The sequence below is a fragment of the Achroia grisella genome, unplaced genomic scaffold (assembly GCF_030625045.1).
Source record: "Achroia grisella isolate CSIRO2021 unplaced genomic scaffold, CSIRO_AGI_Agris_v1 utg516, whole genome shotgun sequence".
Lineage (NCBI taxonomy): Eukaryota > Metazoa > Arthropoda > Insecta > Lepidoptera > Pyralidae > Achroia > Achroia grisella.
Window position 1 is genome coordinate 2,662,987 of NW_026712909.1, and position 22,190 is coordinate 2,685,176.

General features: G+C 32.1%; 1 protein-coding gene across 1 annotated transcript; it reads right to left on the reverse strand.

Moving 5' to 3' along the window:
• Positions 1-258: 258 nt before the first annotated feature.
• On the reverse strand, positions 259-21,708 carry LOC131847180 (protein gooseberry-neuro). Its single transcript, XM_059196661.1, has 6 exons — positions 21,231-21,708; positions 20,169-20,341; positions 16,192-16,332; positions 14,681-14,789; positions 2,264-2,460; positions 259-1,168 (listed from the first exon to the last, which is right to left on the reverse strand). Exons 1-6 carry the CDS (start codon positions 21,265-21,267, stop codon positions 446-448), a joined length of 1,380 nt encoding a protein of 459 aa, XP_059052644.1. The 5' UTR covers positions 21,268-21,708; the 3' UTR covers positions 259-445.
• Between the last annotated feature and the right edge of the window lie 482 nt (positions 21,709-22,190).

Genomic DNA, 22,190 nt, shown 5'->3' on the forward strand with positions numbered 1-22,190 from the left:
GAAATTGAACAAATGATTTTGTAGATATGTGAATTTAAATTAAATATAAATACAGGGCAAATTTTGTGTTCATTTAATTCCATAAATTAATAATATCCTATATAATAATCGTGAGATCCATAATATGACAGAGTTTTACAAGAGGTAATTTCCACTAGAAAATAAAGAAAATTTACCCTAATATCTATGTAGTACTTGAAAAGATTCTCAATAAAAGACTCTATAAGTTTTGATATTTTATATTTTACTAGTGACTTTTCTAACTACTTTTTACAAATGTTTGGTTTACAAGCAGCATATTTAATTTAATTCTATATTGTGGAATGCAGAACAGAGGTATTCTTTTATGTATAATTTTTGATATATCTATTACTAAAATTAATTTATATAGTGTTAACAACTTATATTTATATAAACAATTAGAAATTATTTTTATAGAAATTTGTCAAATCCAATATTTGTTAGTGGGATTATTAGGTGGATTTGGATAATTGTGTTGAGAAAGGGGATCGGGAATATTCGGAAATGTATACGGATCATTCATATATTTATATTCACTGGAGAGACCAGCTAAACTCATATTTAGGGAGTTTTGAGAAGGACTCCAATTCGCAGATGAAGATGGGTCCACCGAAACTTTGGAATAATCAGTAGGAACTTTTGGATAATCATTATTTGGTAATGTCTTATATTCATCTGCAGCTGATTTTACAAATGCGTCCTCTCTGGTATCAATAACTTCTTCACTAGTTACTTTATCTTCAGCTTCTGTTTCTTTTGGAAGGTAATTAATAGGTTTGCTATATACATCATTAGGATATCTTGCGTAGTCATTTCTGGGGATTCCTGTGTCTAATATTTGGCTGTGAGTGGCTCCATTTGCACCACTAACTAGGTGACTGAAACTAGAACCAGATGTGCTTGGGAAAGCCGCACTCTGGAAGGCTTGGTTTAAATGTTGCGACTGTGCCATGAGTTGGTTATAGTTGGTATATTTTTGATGATGCCAAGCCTCAGGATTCTGTGTGTGATGATGAGATGGAATTTCGCCAGCTGGGTATGGACATGGTATTTGTGGTATTGGTAAACTAGAGTAACCAGAGAGACTTGGAGTTGAATTTGAACCGGTGTGTTTTCGTAAGCGAGCCCGTCGGTTTGAGAACCAGACCTGAAACATAAAATATTCATACTAGTATAATAGATGAGAAAGAGTATGCTTCTTTATTCTAAACGTAACTACGTAAACGTAAATACTTGTTGACACCTTTGAAATATTAGGCGCTTTAAAAACATAATTATTTACATAATCGGAATGGCAAAAAATAGCTTACGCCCTAACAGATGGTAACCGTAACCTACATATACAGGGGGAAGGGGATTGTTAGTAATGTGGATTGACAACATTGCTAGCAATGTACTTTGTCAGCTCGACCTCCACGCGGTTCCCCCTGGAAACCATCGTGTTAAATTCCTGGTGAATTTGTCACGATGGGCTAACTGACCTGACCTCATGCTCATCTTATCATCCTCCACTGGTGCCCCGCCAGCGTAAACCGTTAGCGCAGGAGGGTGTACCATTCCATTATCATCCACAAAAAAAAACCTACATATACATGACGATAATCAGGTACATGACGTTATCATGTATCGCCCATATTACCATTTATGTGTTGTTATTTTGGAGTTGTAATGTATAGAATAGGATATAAAATTCTTTATTAAAATAAACGTAAATTTTATCACTTTTGAATTGACATACTTAATTTTACAATCTACTACTCAATCGGAATACTATATCATTATAACAATAATGAACAAAATATTTGCATGTTGCTCCTTTAAATAATTGTTGTAACTTTACATTTCGAAGTTAAAATATGTAAATACAAATTACCAAATAGCACTAATTCATTACAGTTAAAATATTAAATATAAAAACTGGTTGAGTAACTAAATCAGTCGTAGTAATTAGAGCAGATCAGTCCCTAATGTACATTGTAATTTCATTGCTTTATATTTCACCCTTCACACCTACAAGACATCTTACAATGCAAGCTTGCAGGCAGAAATAGGTGAGACAGACGACTTTGTATAAAGTCTAGGTTAGAGTGGAGCATTATGGTCTTATAGTTGTCCATACACTTTTGATACTGACGATGATTTGATATAAATGGTTGGTATCAAGCGTAGACATAAATATAAAGTAAACGCGTCTAACTTAGAATATCCCAATTATTGCGTAAAAAATAAATAACTAATATACCTGTATTCTGGCTTCTGTAAGTCCAGTTTGGAGAGCCAGCTCCTCTCTAGTGTACACATCAGGATACTGAGTACGGTGAAACGCTCGCTCCAATGCATCCAACTGTTCCCCAGTGAAAGTTGTTCGGGATCGGCGCTGTTTCCGTTTCAGCGTTAAACCTGGTTCTGATTCTATATCCGAAGAATCTGACCCTCGACCTGTTTGAAACAAATGTAGCAACTAAATTATTTTGATGAAGTATAAATAACTTTTGTGCTATGCTAATATATTATGAAAATTTTGATGTGGTGTCGGCATTTAATAAAAGACATTTACATAGTACTCCAGACCGTCAATTTATGATTGGCACCATGGGCGTCACATAATGACGTAAGTTACGTACTGGAGTTATACACTTACCATTAGGTGTTTACCATTCCAATTACACAAAATAAGAAATGAACTGAAGATTTAATCTAGATCCAAATACCTAAAATATATTGCAGGATGTCTTTTCGTAAGGTTGACTTACGTTCTTAAACAATTTATTTGACACCACAGTAATTTGTCTTCATCTCTTTTTTGAGACACGCGTTATTTATTAGCGGAATGGTTTTTTTTTGCAAAAACCCACATCATATTTTAATACGCCTAAATCAAGAGCCGTCAGACTCGCGGGTCGGTCGATCTCATTTATAAATCGGTAGCGGAATCCTACGGGAAACATATTAAAAAACGGCCTTAACAATAGCCAGCTTTGCCCTTAAAACTGATTTTAAAAAATGCGGCTTATATTAATAGCCTTTTGAAAGAAGTCAAAATTGAATGAGATGAAAAAATAGGGGCTCAGTGCGGCGCGGAGTAAGGAACACCCAGTGTGGCGGTTTCTTTGTCGGCTTCTTTGCTGTTCGGGTGACATTTTGGCACCATTCAATATTTTGGTGTCGCGTTATGGATTTATGATATGTAAACGAATATGTGATTTAATTCCGAAAGTTACAGCTACATCCGATTTGTATCAGCCACTACATAAAATATGTTTCAGCCAATTTGTAGGTATGTCGTGATACATAATTATTTTTTATACGTCTACCGACGTACGTACGTAATGTTAATACAAAATTTTACAATTTGACATCGAGTTTTGAGATAGCAACAATAATATTTAAGTTCAAGTCAAAGTTCAATTTTCATGTGTACGTATTATTTGGTTTTATAAAAATATGCTTGTAGTATGTCTTTCTTAAGTTCTTATAAAATTATATATTTTTATTGTAAAAAAGTAAATATATTATTTTCATTTAAGCAGCGGAAGTCTGTGATTACTCACACTAGATGTAGGAAGAGCTTGGCGGGCATAAAGCAAAGGGCATCATATCTAACCACAAAAGCCGCGACACCAAATAAAAAACAACGTATTGTAATAAAATGATTTACATTGCTCAAATTCTCTGGCTCGCTCGCGACTGTGACAGATTTATTTAGTCTTTTTTGTTCCCAGTCCTGATCATAAGTATGAGAATAAACGAGTCGCATTTCGAAAATAAGTCGATTAACGATACACGACTTTAAAGCAGAACATCAAAGTTCATTTCGCCGGTGTGGCCACTGGAGTGCACAAAGGCAATACTGTAAAGATTTTATATCTGTTGAAAGAAGAGAGTTTTATGTAGCTGACCCTAGTGGGAGAGAGTCGGGTGACTTTTAGCGATTGCCGAAATGTGACCCCGTGAAGACCGCCGATTCCGACCGCCTCATAATTTGGAAGTTGAAAGAGCTCCGGCATTTTAACACCTTCATAATCTCCGTTCATTAAACCACCCGACCAGCCTTTGTTTCAGCGGGTTGTTGGGATGTTAACAGATGGTCGTATTAGTACTCCGAGCAGTGGGCGTATGTAGCTCATTTCTTTCACTGTCAAATACTCGCATATACAATAAACCGAATGGTATTTTTGGTCGATATTTTTGCAACTAACATACGACTTTATATCCTACAAATATATTCTACTGTTTTTGTCATAATTTAGAGTATTAAAAGTTAGTACTACGTTGTATTATATAAGACAGGTATAAAGTAATATTAAGACAAACAAAATAATAGTTCATATTGATATATTACACATTGATTATGAATAGGTACGATATGATACGAATACATTTAATGAATGTTCCACTTTTCAGTAATGGAGGTGTCAATTTAATCTATTTTACGAAATAGATTTTATATTATTACATAGATTTTTATCATATATTTTATATACAAAATAGTTTTTGCTAAAATTACTTTGAAATCTGTTGGGGATTAGTTCTTTTTTCTCGGTCCTTCTACTGAATGGGAACTATTTTTAGACCTCTATGTTAAATGTTTTTTGTGTGTCAGGTATAAAATATTATATATTACTCTGAAAGAAGTATTTTTATCTCCTATATTAATGTGTACCAGGCCTTCTGATTACACGTTGAATAAAAATAACACGCCTTTTTAATGATTTTTATTGATTACTGTTTTAACACAACAATAGGACATTCGCAGAAACGCCATCTTATTCATTTCTATATAATGCTAATATCACTCTATTTTGACAACTGACAATTACAGATTAATGTGTCAAACTTGACATTGACACGCGGATGTAAATACATCACAAATACTCCCCCTATAAATTGAGTTTTACAATAGGTTTTCTTTCTCTTTGTGAGCGCCTTAAACCAATAATTTCAGAATTACAATTAGACCCTATTATAGAATTATCATCTTTTGAAACATTGCTACCAATATTATTTCCCTCAGAATCACCTACTTGAGAAGTTACAATAGTTTCTAAAGATCTATTTAAATTATTATTATTACTACAATCTCTATTACAAATGTTTTCATCAACTATACTCTTAGGAACTACAACTTCAGAACATACTTCTTTCAAAGTTATATCTTCTGAATTTACTTTTTCAATACTAAAATCCTGATTAGTTTGGGATGGAGAGCTTATTATTTGATCTAAATGTCTTTTCCATATTAAATTCTCATTTACTACTTTACATAAATAAGTTCTCTGTCCCAAGACCTCATCAATAATACATTTTACAAAAACCTTTTTATTTGGGTTTCTATAATCCCTACAATATACCCAATCTCCTTCCTTAAATGTATCCTGTCTACTCCCTCTTTTAATCCTCTCCCCTTGTTCTTCCTTTATGGATAATAAATCTAGTCTAGTTCTAAGTTTCCTTTGAAACATCAATTGAGAAGGACAAACTCCTGTAACACTATGAATAGAATTTCTATAATGAAATAAGTACCTGTACATTAATGTTTGAAAAGAATTATTACAATTTAAATCATCTTTTAATGCTTTTAACATTCCATATTTAAAACTTTTTACCGAATTCTCAGCAAAACCGTTGGTTGCTGGATGGAATGGTGGTGACGTTTCATGTTTAATACCATTCTTGTATAAAAATTCAGAAAAATCTCTTGATACAAATACACTTGCATTATCAGTAACTAAAATTTTTGGTAAACCGTACCGTGCAAAACATTCTCTAAACTTCTCTATTGTATATTTAGAATCAGTATTTTCCATAATAAATGCCTCTGGCCACTTTGAATATGTATCAACAATTAGTAAAATGTTTCTACCTTTAAATGGACCTAAAAAGTCTGCATGTACTCTCTCATATGGACTATTTGTTTTTGGCCATGAAATAATATTAGATTTTGGTGGTTCTGGACGCATCGACATACATATGTTACAATTTTTTACATAACTTTCAATCATCTGGTCCACTTTTGGCCACCAAAAATATGACCTAGCATTAGATTTCATCCTTACAATACCTTCATGTGTCGAATGTAACTCTTTTAATAACAAATTCTGTATTTTTTTTTGAATTATAACTCTATAACCCCACATGATTACTCCTTTATCAATATATAACTCGTCTTTCCTCTGTAAAAATGGCTTGAAAACATCACTTACATTATTTGAAAAACCATATCTTATCATATTAAATACCGAACTAAGAATAGGATCCCTTCGCGTTTCAGATCTTATTCTATTAACATCAATTACATTTTGATCTTCTACAAAATTAATATAATCATATTCTTTATAATACATGTTATCAGTGACAGGTAATGGTAATCTAGACATACAGTCTGCATTTACATTTTCTGTACCTTTAATATGATTTAATGTATAATCAAACCCAGACAAAAATAATGACCACCTTTGTAATCTACCTGCTGCCATTTGTGGCAAACTTTTATGCTCACCAAATAAAGCTTTTAAAGGCTTATGGTCTGACAATAACTCAAACTTAGTTCCTATCAAATACTGATACAACTTACTGACTGCCCAATATAAAGCTAATGCTTCTTTATGTATCATTGAGTATCCTCTCTCTGCTTTTGTATACACTCTAGATATAAAAGTAATAGGTCTCTCTGAACCATCTGACATAATGTGACTTAATACAGCACCTATACCATTATTTGATGCGTCACATGCTAATCTTAAGGGCTTATTCCTATCATAATGAATTAGTATTTTATCAGAAATGATCTCCTTTTTTATTAATTTAAAACTTGCTTGGCACTCTCTTGACCAATTAAATGTTGAACTCTTTTGCAATAGTTCATAAATAGGTTTTAATTTTGTAGATAACATTGGTATAAATTTAGCATAATAATTAACCATGCCTATCCAAGATCTTACTTCTGAAATATTTTGGGGTGGGGGTGCTTTAATTATACTATCTAAATGTGAAATATCTTTTTTTAACCCTTCTCCTGAAATAATATGGCCTAAATACCTTATCTCCTTTTGAAAAAATATACATTTGTTTTTGTTAAGTCTTATGCCTGCATCCTTAAAACGTTTTAAAACCTCTCTTAAATTCTGAAGATGCTCAAGGTCATTGGCACCCGTAACCACTACATCATCAATAAAATTGACTACCCCTTTAGCTCCTAGCAAAGTTTTCTCAAGTTTTGATTGAAATATAGCACTAGCTGGCTTAGTACCATACGGTAATCTATTTAATTTATAAATACCTTTTGATGTAGACCAAGCTAACAGTTTTCCTGTAGCTTCATCTAATATTAAATAATTAAAAGCATTTCGAAGATCTAATCTACTATAATTCTGACCTCCCTGCAGAGCTGTAAATATTTCTTCAATTCTAGGTATTGGGTGATTTACATCTTTTAAATATTTGTTAACAGTCACTTTATAATTAGCACATAATCTTAATTGACCATTCTCCTTAATAACCGGTACTAAAGATGTTCCCCAATCTGAATTATCCACCTTGGTAATAACTCCTTCGTTCTCTAACTTTGTTAACTCATGCTCTACTTTATCTTTAAAAGAAAAAGGAATGGGTCTAGGCTTCATAAAAATAGGTTCTGTATTCTCTTTTAATTCTAAATGAATCTTTTCACCTTTAATAACACCCAGCTCATTTTTAAAAACATCTGAATATTCCTGCAAAATATTTTCTAAATTTAGTGAATCTATTGAATTCAAATCTGTTAACTCTTTCAAATTTATGTTTAATATATTCATTAAATCCCGACCAAAAAGATTTCTACACCCATTTTCTACCACTAACAAAGAACAATTACATTTTCTTTCATTGACTTGCAATGCAACTGAAATTTTACCAACAGGCTTTACTATCTCACCACTATAAGTTTTCAATACTAATGGAGTTCCTTCTAATTTAACATTACTAAATTTCTCACTATAAATTCTTTTTGGTATACAGGAAACGGCTGCACCTGTATCCAATTCCATGTTTAAAGGGATTGAATTTACATAACACTTTACCATAAATGGAGAAATATGATTAACATCTGTTATTGGTACCATCATAAACATATCTACTTGTTCTTCCCTAATGTCTATACTATTTGTGGGCTTATTTTTACATACTATAGCTAGATGCCCAATTTTATTACAAATTTTACATTTATAGGTTTTGTACTTACATTTAGCAAATGAATGGTTAGGTTTTCCACAATGTATACATTTTAAAATATCCTGAGCTTTCCTGTCGCTCTTTTGTTTATTATATATTTTGACCTGTGAACAATCTTGTTTCTTATTGGATTTACTAGAAATTTTATTAACAATTACCAACTCCTTATTTTCTTGATAAGCTGACTCTTTGTTTAAGGCTATATCCAATAATTCCTTGATATTTCTTGTTATTGTCTCCTCACATAACCTGTCTTGTATGGGTCCTGGTCTCAGCCCCGTAACGAATTTATCCTTTACATTTTCTTCAATATTCTTTTCAAAGTTGCATTCCGTTGCAGCTTCCTTTACTCTTGTAAACCATTTTGATGCTGATTCTCCTTCCGCTTGCCGTAAGCTGTAGAATCTTATTCTTTTTCGAAAATGTGACACTCTTGGTTGGAATCTTAACTTTAACGCTTCCTCGATTTCTTTATAACTTTTTTCCTTTGGCAAAGATGGATGCACCATGCTTTTCAAAATTTTATACACATCTTGATGTAATGATATAAGTAATGTAGGTAATTGTTTTACCTTGTCAATGTCGTTTGCCGTGAAGTGTTGCTCCATTCTTTCCAAGAAGCAGTTAATATCATCTCCTTCTTGAAATGATTTGAATAAAATGTTCGACGCCATGCCGATTACTTTTTATCTTATTTAAAATGCGAATTCCTTTAAATATTTTTGATCCTCGTCGCCATTTAATGTGTACCAGGCCTTCTGATTACACGTTGAATAAAAATAACACGCCTTTTTAATGATTTTTATTGATTACTGTTTTAACACAACAATAGGACATTCGCAGAAACGCCATCTTATTCATTTCTATATAATGCTAATATCACTCTATTTTGACAACTGACAATTACAGATTAATGTGTCAAACTTGACATTGACACGCGGATGTAAATACATCACATATATATATAAAATTATAATTTTATTCTATAGCAAACCTAACCTAGCAGAAAAGTAATAAATACGATGCGCCTAATAGTTAAGGACAGGCAAATATTGAAGTCATGTCAATCTTTATCATTATTGCACCTACCACTTGTGTCTACCTATTAATAATAGGTCTAATTATAAGTTGTGATTTTCGAGGAAGAGAAAATATGCATTCTTATTTGATTTCAATAACATCTAAATATAAATATTTTGTCCATGAAAAGCATATGATAAACAAAATTTAATAACTAAACATTTTCAGGATGGACGTGGTTATAAATTATAAATAAATTAGTTATAGAATTAGTCAGGACTTTGATGCTAGCTTGTATAGCTTATTTTTTTTAAATGTAAACCTGCTTGATATCACAGTAGTCTGGACCGGCATCTACATATTTAATGTATTAGATACTAAAGTATCTAATACATTAAATATGGACAGGATAACGGGATCCTAATGGTGAATTGATTCAATAAGGTAGAAATTCTACCATAACACGAGACTCATGTTAACAGCCATAAGTAGTATCAGCTAGGTGGCCTATTCATCCTTCTAGGTAGATACCAAAGTGCACCAGTGGAAGTTGCTGAGATGAGGAGGAGGTCAAGTTGCCAGTTCAGCCGAGGAGAATTTAATCGCAATGTGTTGCAGGGGGGAATCGCATGGAAACCAATTTAATATGATACATTTCTAGCAAGTATTCCTTCGCTTTCGTCAGTGGAGGTGAGTCTACTAATCGCACTAAATTATTATGGGCTAAGTCTTTCTTTTTTCAATTTGGAGAAAATGGATGAATTGGCTATTGCGCCTATCAAAGTAATAACAAATACCATACGGCCAAAGACGCAGGCTTCAGCTAGTAATTTAATAAAATTTAACTACTGACCTGTGTTGTCTTTTTTTAATAGGCTACTTTCTGAAGAAAGTAAGTGACAAAACATTATTATAGTCAAAATGTGTCTGTAAAAGGTTTTAGTTTCTATGACTATGTAATAATACTAATGATATGTAATAATGATAAAATGATAATATAATACTAATGATATGTAATATGTAATAATACTTATAAAGCATTTAATTTACAAATAGATTTATATTTTTACTACGAAGTTATAGGTATTGGATTGGTCATAGGGGTACAGAATATCCTTTATTCTTCTGTAGCTATGTCTTTGTCGGTAAGTCGTGCACTTCTGCTTGCATGGAGGTCGGGAAGTTATGGGAGGCCTTCAGTTGAATAATGTGATGAGACAAAATTGTCTTGAATACAATGCGAGTTAACAAATGAACGCGTAATAAATAGTTGACATGTTTCAAGTCCAATACCGGTTACATTTGGATTAAGGGCATAGTGCATGTGTGTTTTATTTAATTATTTACCGACGACCTCGGTGGTCTAGCGGTCAAGCACACTGCTTTACGACCGATGGTCGCGGGTTCGATTCCTCGCACGGCACAAACATTTGTATCCATGAGTATGATTGTTTGTATCGGTCTGGGTGTTTTCTATGTATAATATGTATGTATTTACAAAAAAAAATATCTATGTATATGTATCAGTTATCTAGTACCCATAACACAAGCTCTAGTTAGCTTAACTTGGGTCTAGATGGCGCTGTGTGAATTGTCCTGAGATTATTATATTATATTATATATATTATATATTTTTATTTAATTCCTCAGGTAGAATTTGTAGTACGTCGGCTATCCGGGTACCTATGTCAGTCTTACCTATATTAGCTGAATTAAAAGGATTTGCACTCTGTGAAACTGTATTCGGTTGTAGGATGACATTAGGCATTACATTATGATTGTGAAATTACAGGGTAAGGCAAGTATGAATCTATACATCGTGTGTTGCTTGTATATTAAAAAAAAACTAAAAAGACTGGATGTTTATAGTTCAATAGGCGAAGGAAAGGCCGTCATGTCGTATGTCATTCGACTAATCTAATGAAAAATATGAAGACGATGTTACACGATCGAGCTAATATTATTGAAAGGAATTTATTTGGTATGAGGTACACATACATACACAGTCTAGATTACAGATACTTTTTACATTTACAATTCTCGTGGTATAGCTCGTAATAAGTGTGGGTTAGCTCCTCATTCATATCCTGGAACTTTTATATCCATACAACAGTCTCGAATGCAAATCGAATGCGTGTGCGCCGCAGCGTATCTTCGAGAAGGTTTCTATAATAGTAATCATCAGTGTCGACCATCACTACATCACTTTATTCTAACGACAGTTATTAAACAAATGCGAGATTTTATCGCGCACCTTTGTTTCATTGTGCTCCTGTGAAAGTAATGCTTTATTGCGAGACTTTCAGTGACAGTTTGAAATATTACGTTGAGTGCAAGATGCTTTATTAACTACAAATGTAATAATATAAAAGAACAAGACGTGAATGTTTCTTAATGCTCTCCCTAAAATGAGAAAGTAGCATCCAATTTGTTATTTTTACACTATAGTTAATAGTCTGTACGAAAATATGTTTAACGGATTTTATCCATTCATACCTATTATATCTAAAAATAATAAATATATTATAACTCTTGGGTAGGAGTAGATTTACTACATAATACTGGAGAATATGAAATAACCATTTTCTTGGAATAACTATATTGCTTGGTTGTTTAGACAGAACTAAAAATAATCCGGAGCATTGAAATAAGCATTATTTTACATATTCCTCTTCAACAATTCTGTACTTAATACATTATATAATGCATAAAAAAAGTGGAAACGATACGGCGGCCGCTTTGCTCTCAACGAAAACCCCGCTCAACAGGTACAGCATAAATTTAAAATACAATTAATTTGCGACAAAACGTACAAACACAATAATGCAACAATGATGTACTGGAAAATATGTTACCTATGTGCATTGTTCGTGTTTCAGCACTATCGAAAGCGCAACGGGCGGCTAGCTATGTCCCGCTTTGTCGGCCCCTTGTATCGACGCCCGCCAAACGTAGCCGCCCTTTGACGTTTGAGAGAACGAACTCCAATATTTCAAACAGCAACAATGACCAAGTGATATTTTGTGTGCGGAAATTGATTTTTTTAACACACCTCGTGAGTAAGCTTTGACAGGTTGTGGCTATTAACTTGCAAATAAACTATTCAAACGGACGGGAAGTTATTGGACAATGTTTGGGTGTTTGAGGCTACGATAACACCTGATACTAATTCATACATACGGAAGTGTATATTAATATAGATGGGAAATTTGATTTTATTATGATGTATTTTATTTTAGCATTGACTTAGGGCGATATTGACAATAATTTTTGTTTATAATTATATAATTTGAAAAAATAAAGTTGGCTTTAGTATATATTAATAGTACGTAGTGTATATATTAGTAATATATAGTATGTATATATATTATTAATATGTAGAAAAAATATTTTTCTGTCTTTAATGTTTAATGTTTGTAATCTATCAATTATACATGATCTTGTATCGAAGATTTAATAATTCAGTGTGACATTTTCATGAACATTTTTTCATAACGGAGTTTATTACAGGTCACTGAGTCGGTTAAAACGTGTGGAAACAGATAGCTCGAAATTTATTCAGTAGCACTTTGTGAATACCGTGCAACATCCTTTTTGAGAGCATCGAATGTACAGTTTTTTTTTAATATTTTATCATTGGTTTATTTTAATTAAAATAATATTAGTTTTACACGAACAGACATGAGATAAATATTTTATTACTTACTACTTTTATTACTCTTTTACATATTATATACCTAGATAAATTGTACTATCATAATATATCTTTAAGAAATCATTTCGGTTGCAACGTTTATGCACAATTCACATACCCATTCTTCGAGGCTCGTTCTGCTGTGGTGTATTCAAGTATCTAATATCGACAGTCCACAAATACTTCGAATACCCCAACATGTGATTATGGTCGAAAAGATGAATTGTGTGTACAAAACTTAGACAATTCTCTTTAATTTATCATATCATATATCAATCACAACAAAATTAAAATTAACTAATACAGGATTACGTAAATCCCGCCTAATACGACTATAAAGACTAATACGAAATACACAAAAAATATCTAAAACTGAGAATCCGTACATTGGAGAATCTATTAATAAAAATTGAATTTGTGATGTTACCGTTCTAGTAATAATCTTGAAATGAATCTAGATAATAGAATAACATATCTGGGGAATACTGTTGAATTTAAGTTAGCGCAAACCGTAAAGCCTACACCAGAAGCCAGTGAAATATGGCAACTCTATAAGAAATAATATGGAGTTAAGGTGTATTTGTATCAGTATATTATAGTATCTAACGAATGTAAACTGCTAAAACAGTTTGGAGGTAACGGAGGGGAAGTATTAACCAATACTACAAACTACACAAAAGTCTATGCTTTGATCTATGTTAATATTGGTTGGTAACTTTTTTATACCTAGAAGGCAAACAAGTTGAGGGCCTACTTAAGGGTATATAGACTAAGAATGAAAGTTTTTCTCAAGAAAAAAAGGTTATCTTTTGATAACTCTAATTTAGTGCTCTATTTAAATTGCCATGAACGATAATATAGCTATTTTTTATGTGAGTGTAATAGCAAAGTAGCTGACAGCTCACCTTACTGTAAGTGGTAACCACTAAAATCGTAACGACCATTAGATCAAAAATGTATATATAATATACTTAGTATCCATATTTTATAGGATGACTGTAAAAAAGAAATGGTTTATTTTATAGAATTTCATTATCAACTGAAATATAAAGAAATTTCTTCTTTGTAATAAATTATTAGGAGAAAGCATATAATGCCTTTTGAGTTACGAAATATTTTGGTGAACATACCATAAAACTGACATCGTTTCGTTTATTTATTTTTAATTTTCAGAGTCTATTTTGTTCATTTTAGTATCGTATAAATTTTGTCTGGATTAGTAATCAGTTTTTATGGAGCAATTTGTATTTATTCAGTTAAATGTACATTTCAAACTCAAAATTTGCTGTTTTTATATGTATTGTAACTTTAAGTTGTTACAACGTAATATGCTGAATTAATATATGTATTTTTTAGCTTATTTATTTAGGCCAGGTTAAATTTAAACAATGACTAAGTAAAGGATAAATAAGTAATCTCACCACCATGTGTGTATCTGAAGTGTCTCTCTTTCTTTCTCTCTCTTCCTAGCTATATGTCCAGCTAGGAAGAGAGAGAAAGAAAGAGAGACACTTCAGATACACGTTACTTTTTAAATCGATTTCTCTGGTGTAGGCTTTATGGTTTGCAAACTTGAATTCAGTAGTATTCCTCAGATATGTTTTTTCTTTTATTCAGATGCATTTCAAGGTTACTACTAGAGCAGTAACATCACCAATTCAATTTTTAACAATAGTTTCTCCAGTGCAAGTTAATTAGACCTTTGATAATATTAAAAAAATAACAATAAATACTTACCACCAAGAATGCCATCAATGCTATAATCTTTCTTTCCGTCTGGGTCTCTCGCGCCTCCGCGCAGCAACCGAGAAATGGACGAAATGCTGGGTGGATCTGTCACGCCCTCCTGTAACACGTGATTGTGTAAGTTAACAAAAAAGTAAAAAAAGTCGCTAGACTTTTTGTCGCGCCATCGATTGTTTCTCAACTAAGACAAAGACCGCCCACTGTGTCGTTTTTAGATAGTTTAGGTAAAAACTTCCGTTCTAATACTTACCAGCATTGTTTCGCAAACTTGATAGCGTTTTGGAGATTTTCAATTCATCTATACATATAAATAATATTGTTGTGTCTGTTTGTAAATAACCGTTTTTTACTACATGGATATGAATATAAATACGGTACATATACGAAATTTTATTTTTTTACAATTTTTGTCTGTCTGTCTGTTTATTCCGACTAATCTCTGAAATGGCTGGACCGATTTTGATGGTACGGCTGATTTAATAAGGAGTAACTTAAGCTACTTTTATTTTGGATTTTTTTTTTAAATTAATTAATTGGTATTTACCAAAAAAGTAAAACTGATTAACTTTTTTGGTAAATTCCAAGCAGACGAAGTCGCGGGTACAGCTTGTTTATAATATAATAAAAGCTCTACCATATACATGTACACACCACTGTACCAGATACATATAACTGAGAATTTAACCCATGATTTATCTTATAAAAATAAATTTCGCAAAATCCAAGCAGTGACAATTCAGTTGATGAAATTGTAACTTAGATATTTGGGTTAATAATTCAATAAAAATTATTGACTCTCTCTGTTTAACCCATGTAAACGACGATGTTATCTAGTGTAAAACTTTCTTATATTAAACACCTTTCATCGCCATATTTATTATACTCATTCAGAGTATAATAAAAGCCTTCTACTAAAAATCTGAGAAAACGAAGACCAATCCTTGGTGTATAGTTTTATATAAACGAACTGTAATATACAACATATCCTCATATCCACGAAGTTAACAAGTCCCGAGAGGCCACAATAGAAAATTTTGCCGTCGTCAAACAAAACTTCTACGTCTGCTCAAACCCTTATCTTTATCTTGTTTCTATGAATGTGTTACTGGTAAAGTGTAGCATTGTATATAGTAACTAGATGATGTATAGAATACTTGTATTACGTATAGACGGTTTTTTAACTTGTGGAAGATCTACCAAAGTCCCGGCGAAAAACAGCAGGTGGGATGTGTAGGGTTTTTATCTACTACAAACAACAATGTTTCAAACAGCCATCGCCTAAGTCACAGGGTCGCATTAGAATTCTACTACGACGCCGGTTTTTGGGAAACTTTACTGTTTATAACTATCCGCTCTTGCGGTATCAGGACACTGTATATCTCTTAACCTTACCTATTTTGCCATATGCGGTTGGAATTTTAATTAATCAAGCACATTATGTGCAGTTTTAAAAAACTTTTACATCATGTCATAAAAATATGGATGAATAAAACACATATTACCTTAAGTAGCTTTTCTCGTATTTCCCACGAAAATATCCCGGGGTTTTGTCGTTTGAGCTCCTCAATTCTTGCCTCCACCTCCGGGGTTGCTACTCTTGGTTTTGAACCACCAATCACTCCTGGTCTTATTGATCCAGTCTCCTAGACGAAAGGATTTGTAATTAATATTTCATATTTAAAATTCAATGCAATATATGACGGGTTTTCGGATAGGATTTATTATTATATTTTTTATTTACCCTACCCGGGTGTAGGTGAAGTATCGGGAACTACTCGAAGCTTTCCTCTCTGCCACACGATAAACCCAACACCCGCACGGTGAATACATGGAGTGCTAAGAAGTTCGTACTCATCTTAAGTATACTCTGTTAAGGTTTAATTTTAATTATATACATAATATGTAATTTTGATTTTAATAGAAAATATATATATTATACAATTCTATATAAAAACTAAATTGTATTTGGTAGCTTATAAATAGTGCGTTGCCATTCCCGTAAAACATAATAAAAAAGAAAGTTGGAAAAAGAATAAATTAAAATTAACAGAGATTATTGAAAAATTCCATTTTTAATTTATTTTATAAAAATCATTTTAAATATAATAACTAAACTCAAAATTTGAGCATGACAGCAGTAACATTAATAACTGCACTACAAGTAAGTGTTTGACAGTAAAATATGCATTTTCCCTTGGATAATATCCCTTAGATGTAGAAGATAATGCCTTATCTTCTACATCTTCCTTAATTTTAAGGTCATCATATTTTTTTTAGTAGGTATAATATAAAAAGTATTTACTTTGATTAGTATTATTTTTACTCCATTACCGAAAATAGGAGTATAAATAAATAAATATGGAAGGTTTCAAACGCTAATATATGTATATGTTTTGAATTACATAAATGTTATTTTTAAATTTCCATCGTAATATGCTGGAAATATCGAAAAATATTCTAGACCACATCCTCCAGAGACGACGTAATTGGAGTATAAAAACGACCAAAAATTCTCAGGATAAGGTCAAGTTACAAAAGCAATAAGTTTTATATTTGAGGATAATATCATTAAATCTATAAGGTTAACCCGTCGGGGAAAACCTTTCATGTAAAATATACTACGCAAGGGCGAGGATGGTATGCAACACTGATAAATTTAATGATTGAAGAATTCTTCTCGAGAAATTCAGTATGCCAGCTTCTTAAAAGAAATGCATGTCAGAATAGTGCAATGGTATACCCTGTATTAGTGCTAAACATTTTATAATAGGGAATATTAGGCGACGTTCACTTCAGTTATTGTGTGACACTAGTCATTATTTACCAATTCTATTGATTAAAAATGAGTAGCTAAATAGTTGTAGTAGTTAATGCTTCCTTTATATCGCCAGAACACTACAGTACCCTGGTTCAATACTTGATTTGCAACAGAAATGGTCACAATTCAATAATTATGCGACCCATTAAGATGAAATTAGGTATATAACATTGTCAAGAATAGGTACTGGTTAGTTACAAAGCTTTTAATATGTGAAAATGATTAAATTTTACTATTTTAATAAAGTTGTTACAACGTCAAGAATGTCTACGTCCTTATTTTTGCTCATTAGTATTCTAAATAGGTATTCCTCTTGAAACAGGATCAGCGAGACTAGAATATTCAAAGGCTGTGTATTATAGCGGTCATATTCTCATCTATTTACATTGAAATCTTCGTAGATGCATGTCATTTTATACAAGGGTGGAATTTCTGAGGAGGACGAGATAGCGAATTGTTTTATAATTGAAGATTCTGTTCGTTATTATTTATCGATAAAAGAAATAGTTCAGTGAAACTTCAAGTTATATTACTTTAGTCTATATGTAGATTTTACTACTGTATATATTTTCTGAATATTAGGTACAAGAAAAACGGTTTTAATAATGTAATGAATTTTTGTATACCTAAGTGTAAGTTGAGAAAAAAAAATATTTTAATCTACATTTTGCTTCGCCCTGAGCATTCTTGGATATATTGCAGATATTAGATACATTTTTGCCTGTTTATTTAGCGTATGTAAATATAATACTTTTTTAAGTTCATCGCTCCGTATCCGGTAATGCGTATTAATATGGATAGGTCATTCCCATAGTGAAATCTGCAGACATCTGAAGAAACAACAGCGATGTTTTCGGGATTCTTTATCCTATGTAATTCTGTTAAATAAATATTTTGTTAATTATTCTGTTAAAATATTACTAATTTACTTTGTTTTGGTGGTAGGGTGAGAAATGGCATGGAAATCATGACATCTTAGACGGTAAGAATCTAAGAATGTTGACAACGAATGCCAATGTATACTACCACGGGACCCACATGGCGAACTGATATCCATGGAGCTGTTCAAGTATATTAATATAGGCGATGGTTATTATCAGGCCAGCTTATTTGCCATTCCAATTATTTAAAAAGAAATATAAATAAATTTCTGTTATATTTGACAGTTCAAACCTGCTTCTGGCGTCTATACTTCTGATATTCATGCGATCAGTTATATCTTCCCGTCTTTTACGATGCATGCATAAGAGAAAATGGATCTAAAGGTCTATACACACAAATCTTGCTTAATTCAGACGCTATCGAAATTTGGTTCGGTACACATATTAGACTGAACTCTCTTGAGTCCTCCCTTAGCATATTTTCTATCTAATCACGATAATCACCTCCTCCGGTAACTATATCCTTCCATTTTTGTATTGTATATCTGTTATTGTACTACAGAACAGAACGTTTGTGAACCATTGGCGAAACTATTAGGTGCCACTTTTGGAACTACTACAATAGATTTTCTTAACCGAGCTTCACAATGGGTTACAATCAGGTAGTATAAAGGTCGTACCCTCATGGAGCGTAGAGAAACGCTTCCTGGGCGAAACAATCACCATTATTATGGCGCCCATAGGAGTGAAAACAGACCTTCAGGCTTGGTTGCGCAGGGATCTATGGCGATTGTTTAGAGTGACCAGCTACGCGTGGGTTGAGTCTATCAATACATTATATATCGGAATAAAGTATCGTTAGTAATAATGGCACGTGACGGTATTTATTTATTTGAATGTTACGTGGGCGTGAGATAGAAAATGTTTTGTATTGTAGTAATTGCTATTGCTAGAAGAAATTAATGTTATATGCACCATAATTTCTTGCCATAAAATAAATTTATATAGTGTGAATATTTATTATACATATCTATAAAACAGAATACAAATTTTCATGTTTATAATCCCAGATAGGATAGATAGTTACGGAGGATTATTTAGTTTCTATGGTGCGGTAAACACAATATTGTTACCTTTCTATATATATAGAATAATATATAGTTTTGAAATGTACAATTTTGCAAAAATTTACAGAATATTCACCAAAGTCAATTTTCTTGGCTAATTAATTTTATCTATTAATTAGCCGAGTAAATGCTCTCATAGTTTTTAATTTTATTTGTTTGACTATTTGACACCTTTTATTTCTAACCTTGAGAAAAAAGTTTATAACAGAAGATATATGAAATATTTAATTGTACTATATTTTGAGATCTAGAGATTGTAGTTATTATTAGCTGGTAAGTACGTACGTATTTGTACAGAAATTCATGTTATAAGTGATAATAGTATATGTACTTAATAATAATAATTATAGGGCTCAGAGCAATTAACACATCGCCATTTAGACCGCAGTTAAGCTAGCTAAAGCTTGTGTTATGGGTACTATTTAACTGATATAAATACATAGATATTTTGTTTTTCGTAAATACATAAATATTATACATAGAAAATACCCCGATCGACATAAACAATGATACTTATGAATACAAATGTTTGTGTCATGCGAGGAATCAAACCCGCGACAATTGCGTAAGGCGGTATGCTAAACCGCTAGATCACCGAGGCCGTCAAAACTTAATTTATGATAGTAAAGAAGGATTTAAGATTATATTTTTACCTGGTATCTATTGAGGATTTTGGAAACGCAGCCGTGCGAGACGCGAAGTTGGCGTGAGATGACGCAAGGGCGCACTCCCGCCGCAGCCATCTCCACAATCTTTAGTCTAATGTGATTCGGTAGCGGTCGCCCGTTGATGAACAATCCCCCGAGCTGATTGACCCTTCCTTGACCTGATATGAATAGTACAAAAATTTTCATAAATAATGTTCATATTAGAATTTATTTTAAAAACTTTAATATTAAAAAATACATTATAAGGTTAGACTATTTATTAATAAGAATTATTTTAAAAAAGTTTACAGACATAAAATTATATATTAAGTTAAATACTTAGAAATATTTTAAATCTGCAATGTTGACTTGTTTAATATGTGTCAAACACATAAATTATATAAGGTATTCAGATGTATAAATGTAGTTTGTTACCTCTTTGCAGTTTATAAGATTAAGCAATCTTCATTATATTTTGTATTATGGTATTGTACGAGTATATTGGTAATATGAAGATTTATTATAATGCACTAATGTGGGTGGAGTTAAAAATATATCTAGTTACTAATTAGTATTAAGAAGAAGTTAGATAATTTAATTTTATCAGCTATCTAATCAAGACTACATTGTCGACGACACAAGAAATCATAAATAAATTGAAATATTTATTTAGAAATATCTTCATAACATAATTCCGTCGGCTTTACAATGGTAAAGGATAGAAATGTTATAACTATTTACGTTTTGTGTTTGGCTATTGTAATTATTAACTAAAAAAGAGTAAATTACACATTATATAATTAATAATTGCGTCTATAAATTTGGCTACCAGCAAATTTTTGTTATCGATTTATTTATATGTGTGATAGTTATGTATAAAAAGGATATTAGATTAGAGCCAGTGTTATGACATAGTAAAATATTATATTATATTAATGTCAACTATAGTCATTTAATTTATAGATATTAAATAAATTGTCTGTCGGGTTAAGGAATCGTTTTTAGTATGTAAAATATATAAACTAGAAACTATGAAGTATAATAAAAATTGTACTTATATACCCTTACCTACCCACACATCCATACCATTTTGGTGTCTTTCCATAATGGTATGATAAGTCGGTATCAGAGGTCCATTAAAATCGATCCGTCACGAACTCTATCAAGTTCCACTGAGGCAGAATATCAACCATTTTACTGCAGCACAACCGACAAGTATTCAATAAAAACCATTACATATATAAAGCTTTTATTTTAACACCGTAAAAACGCCACAAACTACTGATAAATATCTGTTTACATTAAATTAAGCGAACGAGATCGGAACACATAATTTAAATTGATTATCACCCATACTTATTTACATAATTAAAATGACATGTTCAATTAATAACGCCGTCGTAAATATTGTGAACGAAATAAATGAGTGGATTCGGTCGACGCGTTCGTTTGTAAACGTCAGTTTTATCCGACTATAGCCATGAAGCCTATAAGACGGCGGTATTTTTTTGATTGTAAAAAAGATCGATAGATCGCGTTATCTTTTTTTCTGCGCGTGAGTGCAGTAGAGGAGGTTGTGTAGTGAACTGAGAGTGCCACTGTGTTCGTGCGGACAGGGTGATGTAAGGCTGTGTGCGTGAGCTCTACCAAAGAGGTTCTGTGTTGAGAGTACCGAAAGCTGTGTGAGTGAGTGCATAGAACACACCCACTGTATAAGTGTGAAAATGTAGAGGAGCCATGCGACAGACTGTAATGATACTTTTCATCAAAGAGTTTCATAAGGAGACCGCAAACACGAAAATATAAAAATCTACTCAACTAGTACTGTCATAGTAAATACTATTGTGCATCTAAAAACTACTATATGTAAATAGAGATGTTTCATAAAAATATCCGACATCTTTCAAAGTTAAATTGTATTGAAAGAGTTGGACGATTATGTGTGTCTGTCTTACGTAAATTGTTTCTTTCATTATTCATTAAATCTCATATCATCTTAATATCCTTATCTATTGCTATCAAATATTA